Raw genomic sequence first — 25645 nt, 5'->3', positions numbered from 1 at the left:
CAAATGCATTGTCAAAACCCTAGAATGTAAGTGGAGAAGAAAACTATGCATTTGCCATCTATCTTGGGATAGACTGTATTGAAAGTCATGCAGAGTTCTTTACTAACAGTGTTAAAAATCCTGTTGCTCAAGATCTTGTAGATCCTTGTGCCTCCCCTGCTAATATCCATACTAATGTCTAATTGGATTTTGTGATGAAAATGATGTAATCTGAAGAATATGACCCCTTTGCAGAATATGGAATCACTTAGAGAGCTAACAAAACTCTCTTGGCATCTGTTTCTTATGAAAGGAAGTAGCTCAAGCTGAGATTTAAAAGAGTAAATTAGAAATACCCATTATTTTATTTACCAAATATATCTTTCTTTTCTGCTGTCATCTAATTGGAGTTTAAGACAATGCTTAACACGTGAAAATGAATTTGATTTAAAAACTTTTGCAGGTTCTTCTTGTAACAATTTTTTGATGGGGTAGGCATGAGACTTTAAAAGGTTTCTCATTACTGTAAGTACTAATTCCAAGAAAACAAGTCTATTGAAAATGCTGTTTCTGAGAGGAAACAGTTGCAGAAAATACTCCTCCTGCCACTTTGTCAAAGTTGCAGGAAATTCAGTTGCGTATTTGGATAGTTTGTAGTACTTACATATTTTTGAGGATTTCTCATGAATGTGATGAAAAATGGGAAGGGTTTTTTGGTTTTTACTTGGTAATAATTGTTTCCCTTCATATACAGCAGACCATTCTCTTAAATTTCTTCTGTAGTAGACACACAAACATTAAGCTGGTATTGAAGTCCCTTTTTGAAGACATAGTTGCTGCTTCTGGGATATTTTGTAGGAGGACATACTATGGGATCAAGGAACTCAATTGGATAACACTGAGATGATTAGAAATTATGATTAATTATTTACTAAAGGTCTCTTTTTTAGTTTCACTGAACATACATGCACGCAAATTTGTATGCAGAACCTAGATATGTCAAGATTGCATATTTTGTTACTGTATAAATGCACACATACACTGTTTGTCCTACTTCTTAGTGCTTTGCTATCCACAGTAGCTGCTGGGCATCTGTTTTTTATGGTCTTTGGACAACTATGTTTGGCTGATAGCTATAAAATTCTTTCTCTGCTGAATGTGTTTGTTTTGTTAGTTTTCACTGTGACCAGACTTGTGCTTTTGTTTTAACGTAGGATTGATGTCAAAATGAAACTGTCACTTTCTGTCCTGTGAATGCTCGGGTGGGATTCTATTCATAATTAAGCAAGACATTCTTGTTTTCTTTTCTGCAGAAGCAGTAGTGAATGATGCTAACAGTGAGAATAAATCAGGAGCTGCTGATGTAGCTGCAAGCCAGCATGTAATGGTGTGTGCCCTCCAGGAGCTGGGTAGTCTGGTTCAGAGTCTGAATGCTACTGCATCTCCTCTTATTCAAGAACCCTCTATTGGTATGCAAATAAATGGAAATAGATTAAGTGAGGCATTTGAGTAATGAATATGAAATATCATTACATCTAGTTAAATAATCAATGAATATGAAATAAATAAATCTATGAAATTGGTACTTCCTGTAGTACTCCAGATAGCTACATTTGTCCACCTCACTGTGTGTAGTACCCTAACTTTAGTTCAAGTCTGACCAAGTATTAAACAGCTGTTTGGATAGGAGTCTTTTTGAAGCTCTTTCTGAGGGTGAGTGAAGTGGTAATTTTTGGTATTGGTTTGTTTACAATAATGGTTTTGTAGGAAATACATTGTTTTGCTATGTAAGGTCTGAAATATTTGTTCCTGGAAAACATTGCCTTTAAATACCAAATTTCTGTGGGGAGGCAAAAGTATTTTGTTGAGACGAAGCTGTTGGTAGGCCCCTTTAAAAGAAGTAGTTCTTTGGCTGAAGTTGGTTGGGATTTTCTTCTTGTTTGTTTCAATATCTGAATCCACATTTATTCTGTAGTGTTACAGCTTTAAGTTTTTTGAGTTTGTGGAGGCTTATGTTTTTTCCACTGGAAGTACGAGCTTCTTTAGACACTTCATCATATAGATTGTTGTCTTGTTGCATATGACATCCTTCCCATACTCATTTTGTGCCAGCTTTGGAGTAGGGAAGGCTGCTCATATTTATTCCTTCTGGCAGCTGTGTCCCATAAGAACAGAGGGGACTGTATCTCAGTATTATTTCTGTTAGCTGTGAACTCAGCATGTAGAAGTTGTTCACAGCTCCAGAGAAAGCAAGCAGCAGTGGGAGCTTTGAAGGTTTGGACTAAAGAAAATCCATCCAAGAAAATGTTTGTGAGGAGACAAATGGAACTGAAGGGTGCAGTTAGAAAGTGGGATTAGGTAGCCACAGGAGTTTGGAGAGTGTAGAAGGATATAAACTTGCTGCAGGGTGGACAGCACCACGTCAAAAGCAGAGTACAGGAGTCAGTGACGTCTACAGCATGTGCTTGGCTACAGTGTGGAGCAAACCCAAAGATCAGTGTTATTGTTGCTCTGTTACTGGCAATCTGTAAAATATTATGGGAATTGTCTCATCCAGTGCCTGTTCTCTTCTATAGTCCTGCTGCCTCTTTTCAGTGTTTAAGTATTAGGAGTCAGTGCAGTGCTGTGCTCCACCTTTGCTGACAAAACCTGATGGAGAGCAGATAATGCTAGTAACAAGTACCATCTTTCCTGAAAAGGCATAATCAGCAAATCTAAGTACTTTAATTCTAACTTTCTTAACTTTCACATTGGCTGTCTAGTATTGATTCAGTTTACTTCTCTATGTATATTAAAAAGCATATGTATATTACAAAGTGCGTCATAAGTTAAAGACTGCAACCTCTCATTTCTGTAGGTCTGTTGGAGACAGTAACTTCAGTTCTTCTTCACCCCAGCATGGCTGCTCGGCTGGCTGCTGCCTGGTGCTTGCGGTGTGTCGCTGTGGCATTGCCCTTTCAGTTGACTCCATTTTTAGACAGATGTGCAGAAAGACTCAACAATCTGAAGACCTCCCCTGAAGCTGTTAGTGGCTACAGTTTTGCAATGGCTGCTTTGTTAGGTGGTGTGCATCAGTGTCCTCTAGGCATTCCTCATGCCAAAGGAAAGGTGAGATAGTGAGTGTTTTATCTGTGGGTGCACTAAAAGATACCTTTTTATCTACAAGTAAAAGCTTTGCAAAATGGGTGGCATGCTAATGAGCATTATTGAAACTGAGCTTGTGCCTTGTGCGAGAGTAGTGGCCAGAGCACATGGTTTTAGAATCTCAGTTGCAATATTTAACAGCTCTTTTCTTCTTTCAAATTTGATGAAGAGAAATTGAAATATTGAAAAATTGCTGAAGAGAATATTGCTGGCTTTGTTATCATACAAAAAACACTAATCATCAGCATGAAATGTAATCTGCATTCATTCTTTATGGAAGGTCAATTCCAATGATTTGAGAACATCTTTAGTCTGTAAGAGTGAACAAGTAGAATAGCTTGCAGTGGCCTCATTTATGTTTGTAAAGGCCCCTGTGTTTTGCTCTGCTGCAGATGGTGGTCAGTATTGCTGAGGATCTGTTACGAACTGCTGCACAGAACAGCAGGCTCTCCTTGCAGCGGACTCAAGCTGGATGGCTTTTACTTGGAGCACTTATGACTTTAGGTTTGTAAAAATGGTTTGATTTTTCTTTTTATTTTAAAGCTTGTCCAACACTTCTGATTATCTGCTCTGACAAATGGTCTTTACACATAATGGGCTCATTATCCAGCACAAGAGTATTTATATAGGGGAAGCAGAGTGAAAGTGCACTTCAGCAACATTGTTTTGCGGAGAAGTGAAATATTAGTGCTTATCTAAGCTGAAGTATGGTAGAAGGTGTCATACCTGAAAAAAAAAATCCTGTTCTGGTTTTAGAAAACCAGCCTTTAGTCATTCTCTGAAAGGGCAAAATTACCCTTACTCTTTCTTCCTTAATACTGTGGTGCTGAAGAAATGGACAGTAAATGAAACCCAGTGAGCATTCCGACAAGTTGCATGTGTGTGTCTCTAGGTAGACAGCAGCACTGTGTAGAAGAGTTGTCAGTTCAAAAGCCCTTTGGTTTTCTTGTAAAAAAGCCAGCCTCATGTTTGTATCTGCCATTACAGAAGTATCACAAGCTGCATTTTGAGAGGTTGTAAGTATACTCTTGAATGTGGCAGCAGTGGTGTTCTTTTCTGGTTTGTTTGGAGTTTCTTTTATACGGGAAAAAATTTTATCTGATGTATTTTGCAATATTTTGATCTCTCGTCAAATACCATTTGTGTTTCATCTCATTTCTCTAAGTTGTCTCTTTAACTAGTTTATCGTCATATTTTTCTAACAGTATACTTCTATTCTGGTTGTCCTCCAATATATTTTTAATGTACTTGCACTGGATCTTTTTCAGAAGTTTCAAAAGAAACTTGACTGTTAAACTAATTTACATAATCAGTAACTATCAGTTGTTTTTCTATTTATTTTATGGGCAGAGTAGATCAGGCTAAAGAACCTGTCTTCAAAATTAATATAAAAAAATTAGAAGCCAGAATAAAAAGATAGTGAAAAAACAGTTGACCATGGTTCTGTATGGCATGACAATGGGTAGGGTAGTCTGTTTCCTGTTTTAGGAGTGATACCCACAAGCAGATGTGATGTGTAGTACTTACTTGCCACACTTTCAACCTAGGAATGAGACGTTTGGTTTTCATTGTTCCAAGTAGGGCAGAAAGGAAGAGAAGTGAAATAAGACAAAAATAGTTTGAAGAGCAAAAGCCTTCACAGCAGATGTTTCACACTTAAATACACATTTTTATTATACTGTCACATTTTTTTTTACTTAGGTCCTTCTGTTGTCCGGTATCATCTGCCTAAGATGTTGCTGCTGTGGCGAAACGTGTTCCCACGTTCTCTGAAGGAGCTGGAAGCAGAGAAGGCAAGAGGAGATTCTTTCACCTGGCAAGTAACACTGGAAGGCCGTGCTGGAGCTCTGTGTGGTAAGAAATTCAGAGTTTGAGATTATACCTGCACAGTCAACCAAAACATGATCCCAAGTATTGCAGAGAGATGTTCTGTAACTTCCCCTCTTTCTTTGAAAAGGAGTAAAATGTGTCAGATTTTCATCAGTATGTCCTGGCTTTGACATACAGTTTTATGAACAGATCACAGTGTCTTTGAATAAACATTTTTAATTGCTGCTCTTTTGATATTCTCAGAATTTGTATCTTGTTTATATCTTATACTTGTTTGTTTCAGTGAAAGTTTAATTTAAACTGTTCTGTTATTAGCTATGAGAAGCTTTGTTGCTCACTGCCCTGAGCTCCTTACTGAGGATGTGATCAGGAAACTGATGACACCCATAGAATGTGCCATGACAATGATGTCACAGTAAGTAGGCAGTTTCTGCTCTTCATTCACTTTTGTCTTTTCCTGGTATTGAAACACTAGAACTAATTTGGAGTTGGGTTTTGTGGTTTGGTGTCTGCCCTTTCCCCCTGCCCCACCTGTAATGAAAATAGGACTTCTGAGGAAGTGCATGTCACTAATTTATGGCAACATATGTTGTGGGTTCCTTGAGTTTATAATTTAAGTTTTCTCTGTACAATTACTTCTGAAAATGTATCATTAATTGAGTAATGTTGTTCAGAGTGTTTCTCTGAATACTGTTTTCTTGCCTTGCCTAGAGTTACATCCTGTGAAAAGAAATCTGAAAATACTCTCTTCTGTAACTGCAACATTTCTGGTTTCTCTTTTTCATTTTTAATTCTCTAGCATTCCATCAGTAATTAAAGCCCATGGAGCTCATCTCAAAGCCAGTGCAGCTATGGTTCGTTTAAGACTTTATGATATATTGGCTTTATTGCCCCCAAAGACATATGAAGGTACATAAATTTTTAACAGTTTTTGTTAAAGTAAAAATTGTGCTTAGTACTTGTGATGCATATCTGTGAAGCAGCTGTAAGAGTCAAAATATAATTCTAGGAATCTCCAAGAATTTTGTACTATATTCCTCATCTTCTGTATGTCATCTTGATAATATAGCTACAGAGTATGAGTACTGAAAAGCATTCATAGAGTAACACTTGGAGTGTAGCAGTTATGGTCCCCTTTGTAGGATTGAGAGGTATGGAGATCATGGTCTGCGATCAAATAATAGTTTTTAAAGTCATTGTTACTTAAAAGGTAGAGAACTTTATTTCTTAGTATACTGAAAAACAGATGTGACAATGGAAGTTTAGTTTTGGTTACATTTAGGTTTTTTTATTTGGTTGGTTTGGTTGTTTTCCTTTTTAAACCTGATTTGATCTATTACACAGATCTGCTATTAGTAAATTGCCAACCACTGTCACACAGTGACAAGATTAACTTTTTGGGTTTCTTTGGTTTTTTTGTTACTTCATTATGTCTACATGATCATGTGGATGAACATGGTTTTTTTTTCTACATCTGGATTGTCATCCTGTAGGGATGGCCCAATTTGTTGTTTAGAACAGGACACAGTTCTGAGTAATGTGCTCTAGTGGATTCTGCTTGAGCAGAAGGTGGGGCTAGATGACCTCCAGTGGTTTCCAACCTTAGATATTATTTAGGTATTTGGGTACCCATGATTTGGGAATTGAGAGCCTACAGTTCCGTTTGAAGCCTTGCTCTCAACTCTATTATTGTCAGGTTTACTTCTCTGTTAGCCACCTCTAAAACTGAAGTAGTGGTACATTTGTAACTTCTGATCACTGGCTGAAGTGTTTTGGCTAAGAAGCAGTGGTGATTCTTTTTAATGTCTGTCCTTCTAGGATCATTTAATGCGCTTCTTCGAGAGCTGGTAGCGGAATTTACTTTGACAGACAACTCTGCTAATACAACCACATCACTCCTAAGGTCTCTTTGTCATTATGATGATAGTGTTCTGCTCGGCTCTTGGCTGCAGGAAACAGATCATAAGTCAATTGAAGATCAGGTAACAAAAAAAGCTAGAAGAATTAATTATCTGCCCTGTCTGTGTGGTGTGTGTGTGGGGAAGCCTTCTAAAACTGAAGCTTCATACCTTGTTTTTAGTCTTATTTCAGAGCTTTTTTAGCTGTAAGTGCTTCCATCTCCAGGGTACTGTTTTGATTAAAAACCACCTACAGCTGAGATATAAATTGCATAATGCTACTCATAGGGTTGTGCTTAGTGGACCAGCCTCATTTCTTTTTTAAAAAAACTCTAACTCAATATCTCTTCCTATCTGCCAATCTTTGTAGCCTAGAAGTTGTTCTCATATGAATTTTTTTGAATTAGGAGAAATGTAGGTTCCACTTAACATGTTTCATAATGAAACTGCTGTCAAAATATCAATATTGCAAATGGTGTTATAGCAAAACAAGATTTAACTGGTTTTATAGGTGTAGTAAGAAATCTTACATTTCATTTGAAAGTGTTGACACAATGTTGTTGGCTGAAAACTCCTCTTCTGCAACAGCCATCTAATAATAGGAGGGTGTCTCAGAAGGTTTGATTGGAGCAGATCCAAAAGCCAAGACTGATGCCAAGGGTGTGGAAAGATTTCTAAGCCAAGATCAGCGTGTCGAAGTAAAAAAAAGTTGTACAAACTTCCTTTGTTTGTTGTGGAGGACATAGTAAATTTCCAGTGCAGGCTTCAATGCACAGAGCTTTTTCACTCCCTCCTGCTTCCTTTTTTTTTTCTTCACTTCCTGCCTGTAAAACAGTGGCAGTGTGTGCTCACAGCCCAGAAAGCTGCTGGAATCCTGGGCTGCATCAAAAGCAGTGTGGCCAGCAGGATAAAGAGGTGGTTCTGCCCCTCTGCTCTTGTGTCCCCAACATAAGGAGGACATGGAACTGTTGGGAGCAGATCCAGATGAGGGACACAAAGTTGATAGGAGGACTGGAGCAACCTCCCCTGTGATGATGGGCTGAGACAGTTGGGGCTGTTCATCCTGGAGGAGAAGGTTGCTTGGAGACCTCAGAACAACCTTCCAGTATCTGAAGGGGGCCTACAGGGAAGCTGGATGGGGACTCTTCATCAGGAATTGTGGTGATAGGACAAGGAGTAACAGGTACAAATTGAAAGGGGGAATTTAGGTCAGATATTAGAAAGAAATTTTTCACTGTGAGAGTGATGAGACATTGGAATGATTGCTGTGGGAGGTTTTGGATGCCCCAGCCCTGGCACTGTTCAAAGCCAGGGTGGATAAGGCCTTGAGCAACCTGTCCTAGTGAAAGATGTCCCTGCCCATGGTAGGGTAGCCTTGGACCAGATGATCTTTAGGATCCATTCCAGCCCCTAAATTTCTATCATTCTATGATTCCCTTGTGCTTAGTCATGTTTTATTTTTTAATGATATAGAGGTGTCAACAAACCTTGCTGTGTTTTCTGTCCTTCTAAGAAGAATACAGACCTACTAGATTCTAATTTTGTTTCATGATTAAATAATTGATAAGAATACAGAATTTTCTTCAGAGAAAATAGATGATTGTTTAATAGTTTCATGAAAGAATGATGATTAGGAAGTATTTTCTGGATGATAAGAGAGTTTATAATTTTAGTAGTATTTCTAATTCTTTCTGTGTAGGGCATATCGTAGCCAAAACTGATAATTTAATACACTATGCTGTAACTCTCAGAGAGTGACTGAATAATCTTCTATCTGAAATGGTATTTCATATTCAATGGTTCAGAAACTACTATTAATACCAGAATTAATTTGCTTTTCTCTTAATTTTCATCTCTTAATACCAGAAGTGATATTTTGTGTATTTATCTAGCTGTTAATGGTTTTGACCCTTCAGAATTCAGCTGGCCCTGTAAATGCTAATATGTATGCATGAGGATTCTGCACTTGTATTCAGGTGCTTGTAAGCTGTTCTCTTGTTTTAACTACTGCATATGTGTCTTGGTTATCTCTAGTTCCAAATTTTGTGTGCAAAGGTATATTCAGAGGTATTGATGTTGTGTGGAATTTTGCAGCTCCAGCCAAACAGTGCGTCTGGAAGTGGTGCTCTGGAACATGATCCCTCTTCCATTTATTTGCGCATCCCTGCTGGTGAAGCTGTGCCTGGTCCCCTTCCTTTGGGAGTATCTGTCATTGATGCATCTGTGGCTCTCTTTGGTGTGGTTTTTCCTCATGTCTCTTACAAACATAGGTCAGTTTACATCAGTGTTCAATTTCAGAACCTAATGCCTTACTTCTCTGGGTACTGTTGTGTTGGGGACTTTCTTATTTGTTTGTTTGGTTTTTTTTCCTGAAATAAGAATTGACTAAGGTATCGACTGTCTTTAAATTCAGAGTTTAGTATTTGATGCCCATTGTGTCTCAGGATTCCAGAATGTGTGTAGTCCCTTTAGAAATAAAGTGATTTCCTCAGTTTTATCTTTTTGAAAATTAGTGTTCGGAGATGGAGACTAGATTGTTCTCTTTTCATACTGCATTTCACAGTAGTAATATCTCTGCAACCAAAATTTCCTGTAAAAGTACCCATTGCAATTAACTTCAAATCAACCTTGAAAACAGCAGGGGCCTCCACTGAATTTCATTTGGCTGCCATAAGTAAGACCATTTGATTTATAGTCAGCAAGGAATTGTATGCACAATGAAAAAGAGGAAATGGAATTCAACGTATTTTCCTTTGTGTTTCACATTACCTCTACAGAGTTATGAGTTGTCAGGACTAATTTTGTTGCTCAGTTTAGGCAATTTGTCCCTGAGCACAGAGTGAAAACAGTTCTAAGAAGCATTTCAAAGTAAAATCAGCTTTCAGTGCAAATCTTTTGGGAGCAGTTTTTTCATAGCAGTCAACCTCATTTTGTAGTAAGTGCAGGATAGACTTGAGACCAGCTTGGTGTAATTCACCTTAGTCTATACCTGTTGTTAATGGTGAAAAAATGTAGCTTGGGAACTGCTGAGTAATTATGCAGATTATGCAGATTATTTATTACATTCCTGTTTTTGGTATCTTCAAGGGGATGTTCCTCCTTGAATGTTTTCTGGGGAGGAGTGGGGGCCAGAATGGATGTTAAATGGGAAAAACAATAGAAACAGAAAAACAAATATGAAGGGTAACACTATTTTATATTGTAGTGGAAAGACAGCATTTTTCCACTCTGGTCCTCCTAGCTTTCTAGTTATACAGCCATATGCACCTGAAGATTCACTTCTTCTTGGTGGTGTTTTCTTCAAAGGAATAGTAAATATTTGTGGATGAACTAGAAGAAGCAGCAAAGGGATGTTCAGAGTAGCTCTGCTATTACTTATAGCAAATACGTTCTGCGGCCCCTGAAGCATAAGTTCTGCTACTGAACTTAAAAGGCCCTTTTGTTGTGTGTGGTTTTTACCAGCTGTGCTTCAGTTTGTATTTTGAAAGGCTGTCACTTCAATTATGTTCTTTCCTTTGTTTTAGATTACAGATGTTGGATCACTTTGCTGAATGTGTCAAGCAGGCTAAAGGTGTTCGCCAGCAAGCTGTGCAGCTTAATATCTTTACTGCTGTTCTTAGTGCCTTGAAGGTAGGACTTGTAAACTTGTAATGAAAGCCCAAGTTCATCACTTTGCATTCAGTACAAAGGGCTGTTAGAAGAGTATTACTAAAGTCACTCAAGAATTCAAAAATTTGAAAGTTCCAGAATGGAATTTTTTTCTGGATACTAGCTTAAGCTCTTGTTTTCATGTATCAGAACAGAGAACAGATGCTCATGACTGCATTCTACAATCATCAGCATTCTATGGTATTCAGCATTCTATAGTAATCAGACTGTCTTTTCATCTTCAGTCCTCTGGTTTTATTTACACTGGACTCACGGATTTAAGTACTTTATCATGTATACTCAGTAAACCCCTCAAGTCACAGAGTATTGTGCAGATGTGGCTTGTGTAACTGAATACACAAATAGCTTTGGGTTTACATTTTGGTTGCCTTATTGCTCAGAGCTCTAGGTGCCTATGCCCAGTCCCACTGACTGCAGCTACTGCTGTGTGCTCTCTGTCTAGACTTGGAAATGCAACCTGGTGCTATCAAGTCAGAAAGTAAGAGAGCAAGTCAGAAATGACTGCCCAGTTTAAGCTGTTACTGGAGCTCCATGTCTTTGGTTGATTGGCAAAACAGCACCTGGTTCTTTGCATTGTTCTTAAAAACGTGATTTACAATGCTACAAGTTGAAATGTAGATTCCGAGGCAGATTTCTGGAATCTCCCATGCCATGCCAAGTGTTCAAAAAATGGGCAAAATTGAGCTGAAGTGAGGACTTCAGAAAATTATGATCTAAGGTAGAGCCTTTGACTTCTTGCTCTATAGTACATGCAATGTTTTTGCTTTACATGTGTTTAATTATTTCTCCCAGAGTAAAAGAAACTGCAGAAGTGCTGTTTAGTGTTACTGTTTGGTGAGTGCTAATATAAAGGGCTGTATAAATGTTTGGAAGGATTATACAGAAAAAAATACTTTCATGTATCTATAATGTCTTCAATTTAAGTGATTCTTGTAGAAATGTAACCAGTCTGTAGTTTCTATTAGATTTTTGCTGTTAGATTTTTAAAGCTTCTTTTTTTTTTTTTCCTGAGGTGTCCCATGTAAAGCTAGATCAGATTTGGTAGGATTAAGGTGCCTGTAGGTAATGCATTTGATAAAAAAGACTGGTGCAGCTGGTCTTCCTGTATGTGAAATAGGTAGAATATTGGCAAACATCATGAGACCCAGGATTTATTGTTGATTTTGAGTTTCAAATGTTTTCAACCAATTTGTTTTAGAATGAGCTACCACAAATTGAAACAAAAGCAAAAGTGCATAGTTTTCACTTGATGGTCTCAAATATATTTTCTTCTTCCCTGCATTGGGCTATTATTGGATTCTTCTTTTTTTTAATTTTATTTTAATTTTTACTGTAGGGTTTAGCTGAGAATAAAAGCACATTAGGACCAGAAGAAGTCCGCAAATCTGCTTTGACGCTTGTAATGGGTGCCCTTGATAATCCTAACCCTATTCTGAGATGTGCAGCAGGTGAAGCTCTTGGCAGAATGGCTCAAGTGGTTGGAGAAGCCTCTTTCATTGCTAGAATGGCTCAGTACAGTTTTGATAAGTAAGTTGATTTTAATTCAGAAAATGAAATAAAATAGTAATTTAATATAATATGTAATTTAATGTAGTTTGGAAGATTCCTTTTCTAAATACCATATTCATTATTCTCTTCTTTCGTGCTTGATCCCTATGGTTACATAGATCTAAGAAACCTTTAAACAGATTCTTCTCTTTTGGATTTATTTCATGTGAGGAATAAAAGCTGAGTTGTTAAACACTTGGAATGTGAAATGATACTGATGAACAGATTTTGATGAGTTAACTGAAGGTGACTAAACTGTATCAGATAGATAAGAACAGCTTACATTATGTCTGTAATGTCAATTATGTAATAGTGGTTCTATTTCACTCTTTACACATTGATTTAACAGATTTACTGGCCTGTATTTTTTTTCATATTCTGTTGTTTGTCTTGGGTCTTTAGAAAGATATCTGGTAGAAGCAACAATAGTTATGTTTCCCAATTTCTTACTTAAATTTAAGGCATCAGCATATTTCTGAATCAGAATGCAGCTGCCTCAGGGCTACAGCCCTTGTTTTTGGCTGGGCCAGGTGCATGAGCATGGCCTCAGTCCAGCTCTCTTACCTCTAAGTAGTTAGATTTTTCTCACCCTTTCATCTTGTAATAAAGTACATCATCCTTGCTGTCTTTCATTGAATTTCTGTTACTGGGACTTTCCTTGGTTTCTTATCTAGATTAACTTGTAAGTTCTTAATGGTTGTCATTCTGTTGACAGTCAAGTGATTTTTTTTATATTTGAGATGTGCATTTTCTTTGTTGTTTGCTGATGGCCAAGAGCATGCATATATGTCATATACAGTCAACCTGGGGAAAAAAATCTTTGTCCTTATTAGGAAATCCCTTCTTTTATCTCTCTTCTTCACCACTGAAAAGGGTTCTAATTACTAAGTGATGTATGTGACATGCATTCAGAAGCAGTATTGTGGAAAATACTCAATAAGTCAATGCATACAACTTCCTACAACCAAATAATTCAAAATGCAACTCATTCTGTTTCACTTTCATTATAAATGGCTTTTTATTTAAAAAAATAAAAAGGCTCTCTTGCAAAAGCCATAAAAATCAGCTGTAGAAGAAAACAGCTATATAAAAAACTGGATTTGTCAGTTTTTCATTTCTCAGTGTGTGTCGTCATTTTTTTATTCTTAATTCCTTTTTACATCAGTGGTTTTTGAATGATTCTTAAATTAGTCTGCTCTGAAACACTTGCAAAATCTGGATTCTTTTTCTATATCTGTCTAAACTCTTCTTCATCTAAAAGGTCAAGTTCTGACCAGAAAAAAAAAAATTATTAAAATACCTTCTTTTCCTCTTGTTTTATATGTAACCTGGATTAATAGCAATCTAGAGTAAGTACATTGTTTTTGCTGTTGTTTAGGCTTCTCAAGATTTTGTAAGATGGCCTGCAAAACTTTATTAGTCTTTTGCACTGTTGTGGTACTTCTAAGATTCTGTGTAACAAACTTACCTAATGAAATGATTTCTTTATATTTAAACATTGATAGGTTAAAATCTGCTCGAGATGTTGTATCAAGAACAGGCCATTCCTTGGCTCTGGGTTGTCTCCATCGTTATGTTGGTGGAATAGGTTCTGGACAGCATTTGAAAACTAGTGTCAGTATTCTTTTGGCTTTGGCACAAGATGGAACCTCTCCTGAAGTCCAGGTAAAAAAAAAAAACAACAATCACCACAAAATTACTTAAAATGTTCAAGATGAAGATTAAATCTAAAGCTACATGTTCAGATATTCTTTAGTAGATGTTGTCACATGTATGATGTGTAGCATGTGCCAGGGAGTGTGAAGAAAGTGAATCTTTTCTTACAAACTCCCAGAGTACAGAATCCCAAAGATACAGTAATTAAAATGTAACTTCATGGCAATTTAGAGAGGCAGTTGGAAGTGGTCAGGTTAATTCAGAAGGATATGTGTCTGCTTGTCAGCTGTGCCAGAGTGATGCACTGTGGGCATATTCCAAACTGCCTTTACAGCATCATGTGTTAGTATTGCCTTAGCTGCCTAAAAAGAAGCTTTTAATAGCTGATGGCTGACATATAATCACTTACTGGGGTCTCAGGTGATGAGCAGTAGTTTCCTTTGTCAGGTATCACATACACAGGACATCATCTTTGCAGGGTTATATTATGAACACAGAAATCTGTTGCAAGCTAAATTGCAGTTAGGGAGCAGAAAGGGAATCAGTAGGAGCCAAGTCTAAGACAGGGAGGGGTTTCTATCTGCTGTGGACTATAGGTTTGCGAAGTCTCACAGGAAGACAACTTGACTGCTAAAGTTGCTGGTATAGTAGAAAGGGGACTAAACAGGCTGTTGAAAGAGTAATGGTTTTGGAGAGTAGTGGCACTTTATACCCACAGCCTGAGAAGATGAAGCCCCCAGTAACTATAAAGAATCATACTTACACCTTGGTTTACTATTAACTTGGTAGAACATGCACTTGAATACCTTCTTATTTCTTTTCTTCCAAGCAGTAAAAAAACAAAGTAACACGGTTTATCAGTTGGGAAGACAAGCCTAGTTTTTTTTGGAGATAGTGTTAAAAAAATCTATAAATACAGCTTTAAGTCTCTTTTGAATTTTCTTAGTTTAAGGAAAGACAATGTGCAATTTGCATATGTAACCAACTTCAAGTATGAGTGGGTAATTTGAGGCATATAATTGTGCACCAGTAATTCCAAAAAGAAATTGGAAAGGTTAATGTTTTATGAAAAAAAAAAAGAAAAATAAGTATAAAGGGGAAGTCCAGGCTGAACTTGCATATCTACCTTACTCTTTGTTGAGAATAGAGCACCCAGCCACTGTGAAAAACTAAGCTTTTAAACCTCATCCCTCACTGAATCAGTGGTTACACAGAAACTGTGTGGAAGTATGAATAATGGAAGTTTACAGGAATGAAAGGATAAGCTGTAATGTGCTACCACAGGATTAGGACTGTAGAGGTAGTTAGATGATTGCTAGTGCTAATGGCTTTTGGATTGCATCAGAGAGGATTAAAAAGCAGCAATTTTAAAGGCAGGTTTTCCAGCTTATTCCTAAGAGTCTAGCTTTGTAGTAGTAATAGTCTTATATCTTAGTCATGTGTTTAATATGAGAAAATTCTGAAGTGAGATCATTTAGTAGTGTGTTATGGGGAGATAGCTAGTGCTTTCAGGTCTGTCACTGGAATTTATTCCCAATGAAATATCAGTATTTGAAAGGACAGTCCTCTTACCTGCTTCTTGCTTTGACAATTACAATAAATTACTTTGCTCTTTTGTTGTTTACTCACCTTCAACTGAAATAGGTCTTTCACCATTTTTCCCCTCATGCTATAGTACACTGACTGAACAATACTGCTTTTCTCTCTTGTACCTGCTGATAAGAAAGTTAGAAAGATTCATGTGAACCTTTCAGCTTGTCATGAAAATCATTTCCTACTGGAATAAAAAAGACCATCTCTGCTAACATCTTTGTAAGCTGCCCATTTCAGACTGTGCCTCCAGGTTTATAGTGGAATGATTTGCTCTTTCTCCTGTTTCAAGTCACTTTTCTTTTTTCCTTTTTGTTTTAAGTGGATGTGTTGTTTGTGCTTGTATTTTCTTTGAAGTTCTTAAGCATATTTTTCTCAAATTTTTTCTCAAATTTTTGTCACCTTATTTCCATTATCCCTAGAACTGCTGATAACCAAACAATATGTTAGATATATTGAAACTCTCAGGTGATTGCTTGAGGTCTGGGAAATTTGGAAACACTTCTGGAGTCAGAGTAGTAAATTAGATGTGCTTAAGAACAGGAGTACAGAGCTAGGCTCCAACTGCATAAAAAACTGTTTAATTTCCTGAATGCATTACTGAAAAAACATTCCTTTGTGTTTGTGGTAGACCTGGTCTCTCCATTCCCTTGCCTTGATCGTGGATTCCAGTGGACCAATGTACCGTGGGTACGTGGAGCCGACACTGTCGCTCGTTCTCACGCTGCTCTTGACTGTCCCACCATCACACACAGAGGTGCATCAGTGCCTGGGCAGGTGCCTTGGGGCTATAATAACTACTGTGGGGCCTGAGCTGCAAGGTTAGTGGCAATTTGATGTGAAACAGAAAGTATACCTTGTATAAAGATGATATTATAACCTTAAATGGAAGAATATAAGTTTTTGTTAGTTGCAGTGGGGGAGGCAATGTTGGCTGTTTCAGTTACAGTCCTGCAGACTGCCTCATGCTGATCCTCCTTGTGACTGCCTGGGGCTTTTTTGACTGCAGTTTGAGATTTGGATAAAGAAGTTGCAGTGATGTATGGTGTTTTGGCTAATGGTAAATTTGCATGGTAGGTAAGCCATGGAACCCTTGCTGCATATTTTACTGTGTGTATCTTTGTGGGGCATCAGACGAGCTTTTTCCTCCATTTTTTTAAGACGTGTTTATTTAATTTTAAACTGATGACAAGAGCTTAAGTTTGATTAAATGGGTGATACTGTGAACTATAACTAATTTCCATTGATTCTTGATATCCTTAGATTTCTGTACCTTATTGTAGAGACTTAAAATCTTGTCATGCTGAACACTGTGTCTGAAATTCTGTGCCTCAGGTGTTAAAACCACAGATTTGTGATTTTGTCTAACTGGGATTTTTAGGACTATTTATAGGATGATCTTTGATCTTTCTGGTCTGCAATGTCAGAGAACCACTAATGGAATTTTAACTCTAAATGGCTAGACTTAAGATTTTAATTATGACATAGTTCTAGATGGTTTAATTGAACTTGTGTATCTGTTAACCTTTTGACCTGGAAGATGGTTAACTTTTAAAATAACAACTTAAGTAGAATGCCTTCTGCAGGTTATATTTCTGTAATTGAAAATATTTTTATAAACCCGATGTGGGTTAATTTTTAAAAAGCAGAATTGAATTGTTCTTCAAATCAAATACTGTTCTTTTAAAATGCTTGTTCTAGCAGAGCATAGATGAGTGCTGCTCATCTGTTGGAACTAATTAAAATTGTCTGCATAGATAGATATGAACTTAAAGAGTTACCTGATATTTTAGTGGCTCAGTGCGTGAAATGTTGCTTATACATATATAGAATGAAAGAGACTTTTAAAATCTAACTTCAGATAATTAACTGGTTTCATGACCTGAGAAGATAGTCTCACAGTATTTCTGACTGGAGATTATCAATCCAGAATTTTATTTGGACAGCATGTTATTTAACTGAGCTAAAAAAGAGATACTGAAACACTCTGCAGTGTTTCTCATTTGCATGGTAAATCAGAAAAGTTGCATGTTAATTTGAGAACTCTTTTTTTGTGTTATTGAAGCTTCAATAATTCTTGCTTCTCAAAGGTTTAAAGTCTGCAGATGTGATAGAAAAGTTTTGCTGTGTTAAGGATATCCTCTTACATGATTAGGTAACGGAGCTACGATTTCAACAATCCGTTCTTCCTGTTTGGTGGGATGTGCAATCACACAAGATCATTCAGACTCACTTGTTCAGGCAGCTGCTATATCCTGCCTTCAGCAGCTTCATATGTTTGCACCACGGCATGTCAACCTGTCCAGTCTGGTTCCCAGTCTTTGTGTGAGTATCAAGTGCATCCCTTTTGGTCCTCCAAGTTTTAGGCATGTGCTTAGCAGAGGACAGGGGAAATATTCAGCAAGATGTCAAGGATAGCCATGTGTAATAAGCAAGTAATATTTGTAAAAACCCTGGAGTCCCCAAGCCATTTTACATATTTTCAGAATGCTGCCCAAACTGAAGTCATAGGGGCTGATTCTTTTTCACCCTCAATAGTGTAAGATAGCAAGCATTTATGAATAATATAACTGAGTAAAAAAGGTTGTGAAATGCTCTGTTTGCTCCAACTAGTTGCATGCAAAGAGGGAAGTGAGCAAGCTGGGAATAGGTAGCAGATGTTGGATTTATGTTACCACTGTCAGAATATTAGGGGCTGACATACAAACTCTTGTGCTGTTGCTGTTAATGTTGCCACCTTCTTTCATTAGTGTTCTGTCAGCAAGTCCTGGCTTGGGTCTGGAAGTAAGTCAAAGGCTTGAGCCCAAAACATACCAAATATGAATATAAGAGGAAAGGGGGTGTGTAGGTTGGTAGTGTTTTTAAAAATAATTACTATTGTAAAAGTTATTTTTAGAGGGTTCAGTAGTCCAAAACTGAGATATTTGAAAAGCTTCTCCCTAATGTCTATTAGATGTTTTGCAAGCTTGTTTATGCCGTTCTTTGCAGTGCTGATGACTCAGTGTTACCTGAAGGAGTGCAATCCTACTTATGTCAACACTGGACCTTTTTCTTAGTATGCCATCCAGATTTTCCCTAGGGCATCCTCTCATGATTAGGTGCTTCTCCTCAGCCCTGTGCACACCCAAGCCCCACCCTGCCCCAAGCACTCCTGGGAGTGCAGTGTATTTACAAAACCTGTCACTTGTCCCTTCACAAAATTTTGCATGAAAGGGCTGCAGCACACCCAGAAGGAGATAAGCTCTTTTGTATGAATATGATGTACATCAGGAGAGATAATCCTTACAGCCATTTACTCTGTAAATGCCAGTGGATGATGTTACAGACAGTGAAGTTCATACATGAATAATTAGTGCTGTTTTGAAACTTTTTTCCATGGTTTTCTCCTGTTTCTCTCCTGATAGTTTATGGTCTTCTGCTAAATGAAAGCTATTTTTGTTTTCCTTTCTCATATTCCTTACTTTCAAGTAATACTTAGTTTGTTAGGATTTCCTCTGAGTTGTCTTGGGTGTTTCTTCGTACTGCAAATGCATAGTTATGTAGGCAAGGTCTGCCTTACCTGCACCATTAGCCAACTCTTCAGAATGGAATTAATGCCAGCTATCAAAATTAAACCATGCAGTTCCACACTCTCATTTTAATTTCTTCTTCCTGCATTGGATTCATAACTTGTAGTTATTTGTTTTGTAGCTTGAATCATGGAATACCCTTTACATTAATAAATCTCCCAAATGTTCTGTGTTTTAGGTCATTGAAACAACCTCAGCTGTGATATTTAGAAATTCTTTAAAGACTGCCTGTTTTTTTAGGACTAAATTCTTGTATATTCATATGTGGAATAAAGATGTACTGTTAAAATGCTTTATAAACTGTAGAACCCTTTCATTTAGGGAAGCATTTTCCATCCCCATAATAACCGTAATACCAAGAAAGCAAATGGATATTTGGTTTATTGAAACCAAATTACCCTGGAGTAAATAAATAGTTAGAGTTTCTTAAAGGGCACTCTTCACCTCTTTCACTGTGGAAAAACATTCACTTTTCTGTGGAGGTATTTCCTCTCAGAAAAATAGAGCCCATACACAATTCTTCTGTAAGGAAAATATTTGCTTGTGCTATAGGTGATTCAAAGGAATTAGCAAAGAAATCTTATGCTGTGTTATTGAGAGGCACTTTTAATAACTTAATGCTACAGATCCTGTTACTAATGGGAAATGCAGGTTTTATTATATCTGTCATGTGCAGTGCACCTGATAATGGCTTTTTTGTTTAAAAGAAAGTGATTTACAGCTATAGCAGAATATGAGGCAGAGTAGTACTGGAGTGCAACAAATTGGAAACTGTAATTAATCTAAATCACAGTGGTGCAGTAGTTCCAATATTTAAGCTTTTATCTCTTTAGCCAGACAGCTGTCAGCTCTGTGTATGTCAGCTATATTTTGATATTTGTATATTATGAAAAGTGCTTACTTCTGAACCTTCAGAAGTTGATTCCCAGCAGCTCACACATGGGCTTATAACTGAAAAATGGAATGGTTTTAGTCCTTAGCAGCATTGATTTATTGGTACTGGGGTGCTGCAGTTCACTCACGTGTGGTGGGTTTGACTTTCAGGTCCATTTGTGCAGCTCTCACTTGCTGCTGCGCCGGGCTGCGGTGGCATGTTTGCGGCAGCTCGCTCAGAGGGAAGCGTCAGAAGTGTGTGAATATGCCATGAGCTTGGCAAAGAACGCTGGAGACAAAGAGAGCAGTGCCATCAGTATGTATTTCTTTCATGTGGCCTTTTTGAAACAATGCAGATGTGTGCATATGTGTGCTTTGCCTTCAAAAAGAAAGGGGAAACCCCCAAAACCCCCTTGTACTCTTAGTGAGAAAAACCGTTAACTGTCCCTTCTGACTTTGGTAACTTCTGGCCTCACCTCTGCTTTTACCTCTGGAATCATGTTTGTAATTTAACCATTTGTGAAATTCAGACTTAAACCTCTCTCTCTCTCATTAAGGCTAGCAATCAAATAGGGAACATGGTATATACACAGTGGAAGCATTTGAAGTTATTTCACAGTTATTTTACAGTCTGGTATTATAGCTCTTGTTATTTTGAAAATTGACTTAATGGTGTGCTGTTTGATCCAGATGCTTGGCTGTGTTATATTCTATCAGCATCATATCTGCAGTGCCTGTGGGCTTTGCTGGCTAGTCTAATTCTTACATGCATCATTTTATTTTGAAAATAGGAGGCTCAACAGTGTTGATCAGCACAGTCCTCATACAGATGCAGGATTGTGACCTTACTTAAATGATATCAGTGATGTCTGTCTCTGAGAAGAGTCTTTAGAGTCCAGTACTGTTAGGTTTTTTACAAATTCATGGGCTATATGTCCTGAGGAGAGGGTTTTTTTACTTTTTTAACTAACACTTGGAGGTATTATTTGCCTTGCAGATGAAATTAATTGCTGTATTAGAATCTTTCTAGTGTTGGTTCAGAAACATCTTGGTGATCCTTGATTGAGCTATGCACACACAGGCACACAATGACCAATTCAAGTCTGCTGCATGAAATTTTAAAACTGAGTTCCTGATTTTAGAAAAGCTTTTCTCCTTCTCATTTTGCAGACATGAATCCTTTTGCACCAGGGGCTGGCTCTCGGCGAGATGCGCACTGCCGGCACCAGGGGGTTAATATAACGGAGACGGGCCTGGAGGGCGTCCTGTTCGGGATGCTGGATCGAGAGACCGATCGGAAACTCTGCTCAGATATCCACGACACTCTGGGACACATGCTTTCATCTCTGGCAGTGGAAAACCTTTCTCACTGGCTCATGCTTTGTAAGGATGTTCTTGCAGCTTCCAGTGGTAAGTGTTCTGTCTCATTCACATAAATGATGGTATGTCCTTAGCATTAGTGTGTTCTGGCAATATTGGTTTGGAGCTTCTCTTTTATCCTAGTTGAGATGTAGGTTATATTGTATACAGAATTTGATTGTAGTGTCATTAAACTGCCATAGAAAGAAGGAATTATAGATGTTAAGTTTCAGAATATTGCTCATAAGTAAAAAGTTTGCTGCTTGAATGGGATTTCCAATGGTGTTTGTAAGTCTGACATTTCAGTATCTTAGTGAAAGCTGACATCCTTTTTAGCCGGTATACATCAGCATTGTACAGAGAGAAGACCTCTGTACACATTCTGAGCTTTCTTTTATGAGGTTTCGTGAATTACTGATGTGATGCTGGGTTACCATGGTGATGAAATTTATTTTTGTTGTTCAGCCTTGCAGATTTGTTTGCACAGACTTTGTCCTCTGAGACCTTATTCCTGTTTTTCAGCTTGTAGGATGGTTATGACGCAGAATCTGCTAATTTCCATTGCATTTATACTTGTTTATTGGCATGTGTGAGTTCATCCTGAAGCTGTTTCTAAATGCTGCCAGCTTTACATTTACTGATGAGTAATGCTACCAGTAATTTCTTTATGCAATGTGGTTACCACAAATCTGCCCAGTGAGAAAGACCTCATTTCCTAAGTTTTAAATTGGCATGGCTTTTTGTTATTTCATGTGGGATGGGTCTTAAAATTTTTACATGGTTGTCCAATTTCTTATTTATTTATTAGTAGGTGATGTGTCTCAGAGAAAACCATATTTAAATGAATTTCTCTCAGGTGTATTGTAAGCCAGCAACTTCACTTTGATCTCCTTTGATCCCACTAACTGGCATATGACCAAAATGTGGTTTACTTTTAAGCAGAGATTTACAAATCAGCCACATAAGGTCCTGGATGCCTTCTCAAAAGGCTGTTGCTATGCATTAGCATCATCCATGTTTGATTTGCCATGGCCTTTTTCTTTATTGAATGTCTTGGCCCTTCAGTTGCTTAAATTTAGACTTTCTAAGAAGCATGCCTTAGTTTCTAAGAAGCATGCATTGCAATAATTTCCTTTAATTCTCTTCTAATTATTGCTGGGGTATTTTTGTCAGTATTTTGGCATTTTGCTAGTTTAGACCTTGTCACTGAGGATTTATGTTTTCATCTGTGAACAGCAAAAGTATATATGCCTGTTTGGTGAGGAATTTTTTGGTCCATGTTTGCCTTTAGGTTTTTTATGTAATCTCTGAAATAATTTTTATTTTCTGAAATGAAGTCTCTAACCTACACTTAGAGAAAATAACTTTTTGAATGTTAGTCACATTTTTGGGTGCTATCAGTGGCTTACTGGGCTGCATAGCTGTCCCATGGCATGGAGCTTGGTAATTTTGTTTCAGTTTAATTTGATTTTTGTCTTCCACTTGAAGTGGGAGCTGAATAATTCAAAGCTGAGCTGATTCTTTTATTCTGAGCCTGATAATTCTTTTAATTTTGAGCCTTATCTTGTTTATTGGCAATTTAATTGGTTAATTTACAAAATTGGGCGATTTATATATGGGATTCAGCTATAGTTGGTAACTGTGGAGAATTAATATTCACAGGAATTAATCTCATAACATGTAAGATAAATAAAGGGTAATTTAATCCAGAACAGAGGTGAAAACCATTTCTTTTAATGATACACTCTTCTTTTGGACATTTGTCAAATGTTTCTACAGAAGAATTCGTCTGCTCTGAATCTCAATATAAGGAAATTCTTGAGCTCATGTCCTTAACTGCCTTCTGTGGATTTTAATGGTGGCATGTTTCTATTCCTTTTAATTGTTCTGTGTCATAGACATGAGCACTGCTACTCCCTTGGGAGGAGGGAAGGATGAGGAGCTGGAGAAGAAGGATGAGATGGATGATGACACAATGTTTACCACCTTGGGTGAAGAGGACAAGTCCAAGCCTTCTGTGGCACCTCGCTGGGCCACTCGGGTGTTTGCGGCAGACTGTCTGTGCCGGGTGATCATGCTGTGTGAGAATGCCAACAAGGCTCACTTCGACCTGGCACTGGCTCGTTCAGCCAGACTTAAAAACCCAAAAAGTAATTGCATGCTTTGGTTTTGTTCTTAATTTTTTATTTTCATTTTGGCACCTCTTCACTGCTTAAGATTACACAACTGAGAAAAAAAAAATTAAGCACATGTTCTTTCATTCAAATGGTCAAAACCAAAGGAAATGCCCAGCAATAATCAATAAAACTGTGTCTTTATAACCACTACAGTTACACTGCCATGAGCACAAAGAATGAGATTTTCTGGAACATACCAGTTCTGAAAGACTGGTCTGCTTAAGGGGAAAAAAAACGTAGAGATGCAAGGGTTTTGTCAATTCTGAAACAGAAGCAATAAACTTCTAGCTAAGGGCAAGCTGGGAGTGTTTTCAGAGTTTAATGTAATGACAGCAATGAATTAAATTTGAGATTATTTTAGCATCTCCAATCTAAAGAGATGCTAGAAAAGAAAAAAAGAAGGGATCAAGCTAGGTAATTATTGCCATGGCATTGGTTGCAGAGGGAGGGGGATGTGGGAGGGAGTTATAAAAAGACAGAGACTTTATAAGGTTTGTTCTTTTCGTATCCATGAGAGTAATAAATCTTAGTTTTCAAGCTCATGTTCCAAAGATAGTTTTATGAGTTAGAGGATCAAAATTGAGAGGTCCTAGATGGCATAGTAGTTTGGTGAAGAAATGTTTTTCAGATAGTGTGAGATCTGTCCTTGGGTTGTCCCTGTTTGTGGTTGTTTGGGTTCACCTGCGTAGTGCTCATGAGGACTTTGTGTATGTAGGATGAATATTGTGAGCATCCTGGAATGTGTGACATTAATGGATTTTGGTGTCTGTGTTGTTGAGGATGTCTGTTATGATATGGAGAATTATCAGGTCTTTCCCTGTGTTGCTTTAGTGCAGCCTGGTTCCAGCACCGTGCATTGCTTTTGTGAGAATCTGGTTTTTGACTTGATTTGAGGCCAAGGCCATTGAAGACTAGGAAGGAACAATTTCAGGAAAGTTTATTTTGTCATGGCATTGCATTACAAAGAAAATAATGAAATAACTGCTACTTACAGGGTCCTGCAGAGAATTGCATATCATAGTATGGAGAATTTTATCTATTTATTTGAAGTGAACTTTGATGTGTTCAGTATCATTGTAAAAAGGAAAACTCAGCAAAATTCTGTACCCCCTCCAAATGTAGCTTCTACAGATTTTACTATTGTCTCTGATGGTCTGAAAAAGTAAGTGCAGACTTTATCACTGTATTTTGGAGGTGATTTTCAATCTTTCTTTACTGATTCATCTCTGAAAAGTTTCAGCCACAAAAACATTTTCCTTTTTTACCTTGAGACTTGAAAATAGCTTAGGCAACTTGTGGGTTTCATTAGTCACAGTGGATGTTGTTAAATAATTTATTTTCATGTTAGTTGTACAACATGTGGTAATTTCAAATTGAGAATAAGAAAAACAATTAAATTACTACCTAGAGAAGAATAATCCTTTCAGATATGTTACCAAGCTATGTATTTTGCTTGTCTGCATGCTTACAGCCTTGCATGTGGTTTTTGGGAGGAGAACCAGAGGCATACTCAGATTTAGGTGTTGACATCAGCAGGGGTCACTGTAAGCATAGGACTCGAGCAGGAGCAGGAATTGCCTTGAAGATTTTCTGTATGTTGGGGGGATCATTCAAATTAGCTTTACTAAATGTTTTAATATATTCTAAGCTACTTAGCCACATTTACATACTTCATTCTACACAATTTCTGTTCAGTTTTTAAGGTTGTCTTAGGAATAAAAGCCACAGAATTACTTTCTGGGGAAAGGGAAAGTGGAAAACAAGAAAGAAAACTAGGTTGCATTCTTTCCTGCTCCTTCCATGCATTAAATGTGGACCTTTGAAAACAAATAGGTAAAATTAATGCAATTCAAAATACTGCAAGTATTCATCATGCTAGCTTTCTTTAAGTTACTAGATAGTTCTTTCTGTTTTGTTCTAAGATGACTTCTTGGTCCTGCATCTCTCTGACCTTATCCGGATGGCATTCATGGCTGCCACAGACCACAGCAACCAGCTGCGCATGGCGGGGCTTCAGGCTCTTGAGGACATCATCAAGAAATTTGCATCCGTTCCCGAGCCAGAGTTTCCAGGCCATGTGATACTGGAGCAGTATCAGGCAAATGTGAGACCTCCTTCATAACTTCAGGAAATAGTGTATTTATGCCAATATGCCAGTATTAGCTTTGAGAACATTTTGTATTTGAGAAAAAGGTGTGAGGAAATTCTTCTGTGTGTGAAAATGTGCTGCAGAGACTCACTTACCTCTTCAAAATTTATTTTTGTATCTCATTCTAGCTATTGTAATTTAGTAGCTGATAAAATTAGAATTCAGTAACTTGAAAGCCAAATATTGTAAGTTACATTTAATTTT

General features: G+C 37.5%; 1 protein-coding gene across 1 annotated transcript in view; it reads left to right on the top strand.

The window, feature by feature from the left end:
- The window catches only part of HEATR5B (HEAT repeat containing 5B), a 55184-nt gene that overhangs the window by 8813 nt on the left and 20726 nt on the right, over positions 1-25645 (top strand). The window contains exons 9-25 of the mRNA XM_058802890.1: positions 1293-1448; positions 2837-3087; positions 3516-3627; positions 4825-4977; positions 5269-5368; positions 5753-5862; positions 6772-6935; positions 8946-9121; positions 10376-10481; positions 11857-12047; positions 13574-13733; positions 15946-16135; positions 17470-17639; positions 19928-20072; positions 20927-21166; positions 23014-23265; positions 25215-25396. Coding sequence (XP_058658873.1) covers positions 1293-1448; positions 2837-3087; positions 3516-3627; positions 4825-4977; positions 5269-5368; positions 5753-5862; positions 6772-6935; positions 8946-9121; positions 10376-10481; positions 11857-12047; positions 13574-13733; positions 15946-16135; positions 17470-17639; positions 19928-20072; positions 20927-21166; positions 23014-23265; positions 25215-25396 — 2858 coding nt within the window. The remainder of the gene's footprint in view (positions 1-1292; positions 1449-2836; positions 3088-3515; positions 3628-4824; positions 4978-5268; positions 5369-5752; positions 5863-6771; positions 6936-8945; positions 9122-10375; positions 10482-11856; positions 12048-13573; positions 13734-15945; positions 16136-17469; positions 17640-19927; positions 20073-20926; positions 21167-23013; positions 23266-25214; positions 25397-25645) is intronic.

Source organism: Ammospiza caudacuta, chromosome 3 (assembly GCF_027887145.1).
Source record: "Ammospiza caudacuta isolate bAmmCau1 chromosome 3, bAmmCau1.pri, whole genome shotgun sequence".
Lineage (NCBI taxonomy): Eukaryota > Metazoa > Chordata > Aves > Passeriformes > Passerellidae > Ammospiza > Ammospiza caudacuta.
This window is presented reverse-complemented; position numbering and strand designations above follow the sequence as displayed.